This window comes from Notothenia coriiceps, unplaced genomic scaffold, assembly GCF_000735185.1.
Source record: "Notothenia coriiceps isolate Sejong01 unplaced genomic scaffold, NC01 NC01_scaffold00020993, whole genome shotgun sequence".
Classification (NCBI taxonomy): domain Eukaryota; kingdom Metazoa; phylum Chordata; class Actinopteri; order Perciformes; family Nototheniidae; genus Notothenia; species Notothenia coriiceps.
The window spans coordinates 94-8,995 of NW_011353694.1; the positions used below are offsets into that span (position 1 = coordinate 94).

At 39.9% G+C, this 8,902-nt stretch overlaps 1 protein-coding gene across 1 annotated transcript in view; it reads right to left on the reverse strand.

Moving 5' to 3' along the window:
* Positions 1-205: 205 nt before the first annotated feature.
* Positions 206-8,902, reverse strand: part of tbx20 (T-box transcription factor 20) — an 11,127-nt gene continuing 2,430 nt past the window's right edge. The window contains exons 3-7 of the mRNA XM_010779939.1: positions 8,512-8,676; positions 7,455-7,563; positions 5,470-5,628; positions 5,003-5,105; positions 206-3,288 (exon numbers count right to left, since the gene is read on the reverse strand). Of these exons, the coding sequence (XP_010778241.1) occupies positions 2,978-3,288; positions 5,003-5,105; positions 5,470-5,628; positions 7,455-7,563; positions 8,512-8,676 (847 nt within the window). The 3' untranslated portion in view covers positions 206-2,977. The remainder of the gene's footprint in view (positions 3,289-5,002; positions 5,106-5,469; positions 5,629-7,454; positions 7,564-8,511; positions 8,677-8,902) is intronic.

Below are 8,902 nucleotides of genomic sequence, written 5' to 3' on the forward strand. Positions count from 1 at the left end.
TAGTTTTTCTCAGTGGAGCATAACGTGGCTACTGCTGTCCAATCTGGCATCTCAACGTTTAATATTTTGCATACAAACTGAAAGATACAAAATAATTTAAAAGGGTAAGTAGCTGGAAAAACAGAAAGAAATCCCCAAAAATGCTGCCTTTTCTAAATCAAAAAATCATCCCTGAACCCTTAATAAATACCTTTTGCAGTTTTTAAATGATCTCATAATTTAATTTATTAATGACACTGTGATTCATGGAGAGAGAAAAGTGGACAAGTGAAAACAAAAACTCAAATTTTTTGGGTGGTGATATATATTTCTCAATGTTTACAAATAACTATGTTTTTTTTTTAAATGCGGCATAGTACATTACAATTTTTTTTTTCAGAGAGCAAAATAAATATATTGCACTTAAAAATCATCAAAACACAATCTCGTTCGGTGTCATATCATGGCATACAAAATAAAACGTTTTCATGTAAAAAAAAAAGGGAGATTATTCTCAGTGGTGAAGGGGGAGGGGGAGGGGCTTATGGTTACACTGATGATATTAACACTCGGTTCTGTCACACAAAGCTCAGGTAAAAGGTAAATTAGGAGACGTCCTCAATGAACAGATTGGATAAAACGAGCTGCTTGCACATGAGTGATTATGCAAGGGGTCAGAAGAGCATATATGTCCATATTCAACTTCAACTGGCTTCATATGATGTGAGAAATGTGGCAAACTGTGACATTAACAGTGTTTGTGAAACCCAAATGTATACATTAGTTATAACCCAGCACAGAGAAAGGTCTTCATCGTCCATAAAGCAGTCATAAATCAACACGACGTCCCATTCCTGATGCTTCCAGGATGCAACAAGCCCAAATATTTATAGATTTGTTTCTTTGGATTTTTTTCACGGCAAAAAATCTGCACCAGAACCAGATATCTTGTCTAATATTTTGCCGTCAAAGTGAGATTTCCACCTGTAGGAACATTATTGGAAGTTGTTTTGAAATATTGTTTTTTTCTAGCAATTAGTCTTGGAATAAAACTTGATGTCTGACAGAAAACTGATATTGTGGGGGTTTAGACAGATGATCATACATTCAATTTAATTTGTCACCTTAACTTCTTGGATGTTATCATCTGGACATGCTATTTTCTGATATGTGATAGACTCTAATCAGAAAAGCACCAGAGGAATAATAAGTGAAGTGGGACAAAAGTGGCAACATGGACAGTGTTCTTATGAATAACATCTCTGCAAATTGTTGTCATTTATCAGCCGACAAAAAACACAGATATATCCGTCTCTAGTTTTTAGGATTCATTTATAGACAGTGAGACGAAGAGATGGAGAGTTTTTGATCATGAGCTACTTGATTTAAAATGTGGTGCTTCACATGGTGTAACTTGTATTTCTTCATATCTCTTAAATAAATGACTCCCCCCAGTGAGCTGCCGTTTGTATGCACCTGCACCGGTAATGAGTGTCACCACTTGCCTTTAGTAGCCTGCATGTTTTAAATGAGAGAAGAGAGCCATTACTTCCAGGTGCAGACGCTCTGTCCTCGCTGTGCTGCAGCCATGAATCAGAGCGCTAACAGCGAGCGCGAGCGCTAACAGCGAGAGCTAACAGGCTGAGGCCACACACGGCCACAGAAACACTGGGATGTTTCACACTCATGCTGCTGTCTGTTTGCAATAAAAACATCAAGTCACGCTGCTGTTACCCTTCAAATGTTTCTGCACATTAAAAGAGATTTCAGTAAGGATGAATTAAAGCCTGTTTGTTTTCCTAAAGCCCAGAGGAAACACATTTATGGCCCCGGAAGTCAAATCGGACTTCTTGAAACCTGATACTTTAAAAACACATTGTGTAGTTGACTCCATCTTAATTAAGGCCCAGTCACACCAGTAACTCCCACAGCAAACGCATGTGGCGTGAGGGTCGTTAGAGCATTTTGACGGGGGAAAATAATATAAATACATGATTTTATGGAAGTTGTTTGACATATCAGAGCCACTTCTTGAACCATTTGTTTTTCATATAAATAAATAAGTTATACTATAGTCTCCAAGGTTTTTGATGTCTCTTGTAGCTTCAGTAACATCGGCACGGTGGGGACAGTTTGCTATCGGTCATTGTCAACGTGTTCTGAGGAATAACTGCAGGAAAATCATTCTGAATCATCCACAGATTTGATATAAATTAATAGATTTTGATGTCGTTTTTTTAAATTGTGGTGTGACCGAGCCTTTAAAGCACACAAAGAGCCTCACCCTGTTGCAGGTTAGAGCTTATTCATCCCATAATATTCCATATAAAGTTCCCCAGCGTGTTTCTACTGCGGTCAGCATGCGTCCTTTGAATATTTTCTTTTAGCAATCTACAGAGAGGATTTCTCTACGAGTAAATGTTGCATTAATGCATTTGAAACAGACATTATTTTCAACTGAGCGAGGAGCTGTACATATGGCTGGCTTTCTATAAAACAGAGAAAAGCTGAGAGTCTGCGACGCTGAAATGTCCTCAGTGTCCAACAAACTGCAACAAGTCCTCTTCTTAGGTTGCTTTATTACAGGATCACACAGCTTAATAAATGTCCTTTGAGGGATTAGTTTGTCTTCTCCTTTTCGTCTGTAAAGCCTCGTGGACCCTTCAGAGGGTCTTCTAAATATTGTTCAATTGAGTTTCAAGGTGAGCATCCACTTTCTGTTCTTCACGGGCCAAAACCAAACACGCCCCACTGTACAGTCTTAGGTTGTTTTGAGGTCGTTTGTACAATGTCAGTAAAGCGTTCGTAGAAACACGAGGCGCCACGGCCCTTTTTTTTTCATCATCAGAACGCCAAATCCCCTTCCTCTCGCTCGCTAAACTATTTACACAGACCAGGGGGAAAGGTACAAACAGGATGAGGAGTGGTGAGTGGGGGGATAACTGCTTTCTCTGGGGTGTTGAGGTGAAGATGGGCCGTCTCCTCCCCCAGGACGGAGTCATACGAAGGGCGTCATGACGGTGGAGGGGTGCCGCAGCCCCTGGATGGCGGCGTACGGCCCCTGCTGGAAGTAGTGGTGGTAGCGGGGCATGTGGAAGGAGGGGAAGGAGGGCCCGCTGCCCTGCAGAGCGCCGGGGGTCAGGGGCATGCCCAGCCGGCTGTAGGGGGGGAGGGAGCCCTGGATGGGGTGCGGCAGGGAGCCGGAGCCCATGGCCGACAGAGACTGTGGGTGCTGGAAGCCGGAGAAACCAGAGGCAGAGGTGACCCAGGAGCTCAGGGAGAGGTTGTCTGAGGCGGAGAACGCTGAGCCTGCAGGAGGAGACAGGTATTAGGGTGGAAGTGGCTAACTGAAGGATTTTAAAGATATTGAAGTGACCCTAACCCTGTATATATTGATTGTTGTGCTTTTGTTTTAATATGTGCATATGTATAAATGTTGATTGTGTATATATAGGAATGACATATTTGTATTTGGGATTGTGGGAAACGGTATTTCGATCTCTCTGTCTGTACACACCAACTGAAAGATTGACAATAAAGTTGACTTTGACTTTTAAGAGGACACATTCTGCTCATTTTCAGGTGGTATATTTAGTGTCTCTAATGGGACATGTCTCTGTGCTTTAATGTTCAAAAAGCTCTTTATGTTTCTCATACTGCCTCTTTTCACCCTCTGTCTGAAACCAGAGCCCAGTCTGCTGATTAGCTGGCCGGCTCTGTTCTGATTGGACAACCGCTTAGATATGTCCCGCCCCTTAGCCCATCGCTTACAATGTGTTGGAGCAGTAGCCAATAGAAGTGCGAGTTTTTCATAGTGATGTCACTGTTTTACAAACGCAAACAAAGGAGTCTAATGGGAGCGTTTCAGGCAGGGGGGGAGAGAAGCTCCTTCTGGAGGGAACTTTGAGATTTTAGCCCGTGCAGACCATTTACATGCACACAAACCTATATAACACTACATGAAAGGGAAACCCCCAAAAAGCATAATAGGGTCTCTTTAAATAAAAACTCTATGACTAAAAACTGAATTGAACTCAAAATCGATCTGGTTAATATTCAAATCATTAATCAAAAGTTCCAACAAGGTGTGCTGTGTGTGTGTGTGGCCTAGCATTACTATACTTGTGGGGACCTAAATCTGTTTACACAGTCACGTGTGGGGACTCACCTCCCTTATGGGGACTTAATGGAGGTCCCCATGAGGGGAATCATTAATTTTAGGGTGAAGATTTGGTTAGGTTTAGGATTAGGGTTAGGGTTAGGGTTAGGCATGTGTTGGTTATGGTTAAGGTTAGGACAAGTCTCCAGGAAATGCATGTCAGTCAATGTAATGTCCCCTGAAGTGATGTATACATGGTGTGTGTGTGTGTGTGTGTGTGTGTGTGTGTGGCATCGATTTGTTATGCACAATACGGTACAGTACGTAAAACAGCATGAACTTAATAGAGAATAAATGGAGAGACAAAGAAAAGACAAAGACAAGGGTGATTCAATAAAGTGAAGTAGAAGAGATATACAAGATGGAGAGCTGACGTGGAGGAAAGATAAGAAAGGAAAGAAAGAAAGAGAAGGGAAGACATCATATATGATATAGGAGGATGGGATGAAGATAAGGAAAAAACACAAAATAAAGAAGTTGAAGACCGGAAGAGAGGAAAAAGAAAACATATCGATGAAGGAAAGTAAACGTTTGGATAAAACTAGAGAGAAAGAAAACACTCAAAACAAGACAAGAAAAATGTAAAGGACAAAAGAATAAATAAAAAAAGTAAGAATGAGGGAGACGACCGGGTCAGAAGGAAAGAGAAGAAAGGAAAGCAGGAACAGAAATAAAACTAAAGAAACAAGATACAAAAGATAGAAAATATGGAAAGAGGTAAAAAAAAAACGAAGAATGTAAAAGAAAAAATAACTATTGAGGAAAGAAGGAAAGAAAGGAAGATATAAACACGGTAGCTTCTGTAAAGCAGCGGTCTCACACACACACACACACACTCTTGTATCTTATCGTGAGTAAACACACGGCGCAGGACCCAGAATCCCCTGTACCTCTCCATGTCCGTCAGCCGCGAGGAGTCCCGGAAACCTTTGGCGAACGGGTTGCTGTCGATCTTCAGTTTGGTGATCTGGGAAACACCGGAGCGTAAATGTGTCGCCTTTATTTCAAAAAACATTCTGTTTCTGTGTTTTCTCCCGCCCCAACACGCTGCTCCCTCCTCGGCTCTCTTTACAAACACAACAGAGCTCAGGGTTTAAAGATATGTATTAACTTTGATACTTACTGTCCTTTTTGTATTTCCATTGACTTCTCAATACTCTACAACATCTTCAAAGCCTATATTGAACTTTTTAAATACTTGACCAATTACTTTGATATAATTAAAAGCTACTCTACGTGTCTTGAAGCTTCTCCTTTGAATGGGAAGCAAAAGCAGTGTTTACAAGTTGATCCAAAGAAGAAGAGAAGGCATTGCCCTTCCCATCACTCACCAGCTGGTTCTGATAGGCCGTGACGGCGGTGAAGACGGTCTCCGTGAAGACGAAGGTGCGAAACTCCTCCGACTTGAGGTTGAGCAGCGAGGCGGTGTGGTCCTTCTTCTTGATGATGTGGACCCGAGGCTGGTACTTGTGCATGGAGTTCAGGATGATCTGCAGGAGGACAAGCGGGGCAAGAATGAATGACGGTCAATGGGAAACGTGGACGGGTCAACAGCGAAGACGGACGGTCAAGGTGTAGAAAAAGGTGGCAGGAATCCTGTGTTCATCACGTTTTGGTTATGACACATGTATCATTGTTACGTAATTAGCTTGAAGGCATCCCACTGGGCTTTGGGGGAAAAGGAAGGTTGTTTTCACTGTTTTATAGACTCACTAAACAATGGAAAACATGTTGAGAAAATACATGAGAATTCATCCTGTTGACATGCAAACAATTTGAAGGCTTTACTCAAGAATTGTTCACACATTATCCAACAACATTAAAAGGATAAAGTGCATATTTTTGATTATTTAAACACATTTAAAAGCCATCCTTTAGTTTAAGAAGTCTTTAAAGTGCTGCTTAATATTGTTGATTTGAATGCCAACGTTTTAATGAAAACTGGGCGAACTCAAGCTGCTGATGAAGATCATGTGATGTGATCAGAAGCACCAGAATGGCCCTTGCACCCATCTTAATTAACGTTAAAAAATGTTGTTCTGGGTTTTTTTTATTTTATATTTCACATTTTATGAATTTATTTTTGGTATAAAAAATGTGTTTGTTCAAACAAGCAGCTTAAGTAAAATATTGACTTTATTAAATATGAATATTCACTATCTGGATAAGGGATTTACAGTAAAGCCTGTTTTTGTTCGATGTGCTCTTTGTTTGTTTTGGTTTCTTCCCTGTGAACATCAGGAGCTATTTTTGGACTGGTTCTAAAACTCTTTAAGATAATAATCACCTTGTTTTTCAGGCTGTGTCTAACGGCTAATTCATGGATAAACTTCAGATGTTTTAGGTTCTGAAATGTTTTCCTGCTCCCTGCTTGTGCTTGGCGTGGTGCCTTCAGGGAACGGAGGATTAGAGGAGCGACTTGGTCTTGACAGGCGAGTAATTATAAAGTCCCGAGGGCTTTGAACCTGACACAGAGACAAAGCTTTGCAATGGAAACTCTATTTCTGGAAGATACTTTAAAAAAATGTTTTCACAAGCAATTTGGTCGATATCCAGAATTCAACTGACATATTTAGTAAGTCAGAAATTGAAACAAAAACGTTTGAAGTCCTAAACACAAATAAAACTAATAGTCATTTTAAGTACAGTTTTATACAAAGCTCAAATATAAGCAGGCACAAGGTATTGCCTTTCTGGTCAAATGCAGCCATCTTAATGTATTTTCACAATGTTTCCAGAGGTGGGAAATAGTACTGTAGTACCCAATTTTGAGGTACTTATACTTGAATATTTCCATTTAATGCTACTTTATACTTCTACTCTACTACATTAATATGGGAACTAATGTAATTTTACTCCACTACATTTATTACACAGCTTTAGCTAAATGCATCTATAAAAAACTAGTTGACTAACTCCACAAAATAGTCAAATCATTTAAATATTTTACAAAAATGAAATCAGAACTTTGTTAATAAAAAGATTATTGATGAAACATTATCTATAGCCTACATGTCACATATAGTATGAATGTAATTATACACACACATCAAAGCCATTTTTCTGCATGATTACTTTTTATACTTTAAGAAAAATTTGCTGATTTTGTACTTTTACTGAAGTAAGATTTTGAATTCAGGACTTAAAGCACTGGCATAATTACAGACAGTAATATAGGCCTATTGTAAAAACATATGCATTGGTTTTACAGCCTACGTGACGCGGATTTATTACTTGAATGGCGACTGACTGACTGATTTAGATCGTGTGCGTTAGTGTGTTAACAAAGACAGAGTAAAGAGTAACACGCGCTCACATGTCCGTGTTGGTCCAGCTCGTTGTTCGTCAGTTTCACTTTCTCGAAGGAAACCATTTGCTTCACGAGCTGCTCTCCGGTGAACGGGGAGTCCGGGTGCACGTACAACCTGAGGAGGGAGAATAAGAAAAAACCCCGTCACATTCTCAACTGTGATTGGCTGAGCGGTGTTCGATAACCAATCAACGCACAGCTGTGAAAAAAGGCTAGTAAGAAAAGTATAATTCACCCAGCAACCGCGTTCCATATGATCGTTACATATTGGAGAAATATTTAATTTATAGTTTTAAATTATTTTCGAGGTTATTGGTTATAGGTTACATTGCATGGCTGCAGGACAAATCAACATATTTTGTTATGATTTACAAATTAAAGAATTAGCGTATATAAATGTAAATTCAAAATAAGCATTAGACTGTAATAATTAGTCTACACTCAATCATAAATCCGCTTTCCCCCAGAAATGTATTAAATAATGTATTAAAATAACCCTTTTAATAGTTGCCTAATTTAATAACTTCTCAGTCTTATATAGGCTATTTGGACATCACGTCCCTCAATATAACCCAAGACACAAAACTGGAATCATTTCAAATTTCAAATGTATATAGTAACTTATTTTTGCTAGGCTTAAAATGGTCAAATTTGAGAATCCTATTGACTCTAAAACCTGCAATTGATCCGAAGAAAATACCGAGGACATGACCTCACTGTCATTGCCTGGATTAATAGCAAATACGACTTCATCTGGCCTATTGTTGAATTGACATCTTCATGACATCAATCAGCATGGCATGAATGTTCCCAGATGCTTCCTGGTAAACAATTACATTACTTCATCGGTCTCCATTAGCTCTTTGCTCTCCAGTTTTCTATATGGCCCACATGTTGTTCAATAAAAACGATGACTAGCGTGTCTATCTGTCAGGTACATAAACTAAATTAAAAGATGATATAACCTTGACACTTTAAAAACAGTCATTGATTTTCACAGTCTGTATTTTCTACGGTGGGCCATGACAGGTGTCCCGGTTTGTGTCCCGGTGAGAGGGTGTACCTGGCGGGCAGAGGAGGGTCGGCCTTGCCGGCCACCAGCCAGGAGGACCGGTGGTAAGCGTACCGGTATCGCTTGTTGTCCACCGGGACGATGTCCATCAACACGATGTACTTGGAGTCCTGGTCCACCCCGGAGAAAGAGACCCGGATGGTGGGGAACATCCTCCTGATGGAGAGGAGACAGGTGTTATTTGTATTATTGTGATAGTCCTATACTGTATGTAGGTTATATGTTCATGTTGCTTACTTGAAACTACTGAAAAACATCCAATTGTCCCCATTTCCTCTCCCGGAGAATACAATAGCCACAAAGAATATTTTTGATTTCTTTGATTTTCATTTATTTCTTATTCAATGTTTTTTATTTCCTAAATGTTATTTCCAAGCCCGAA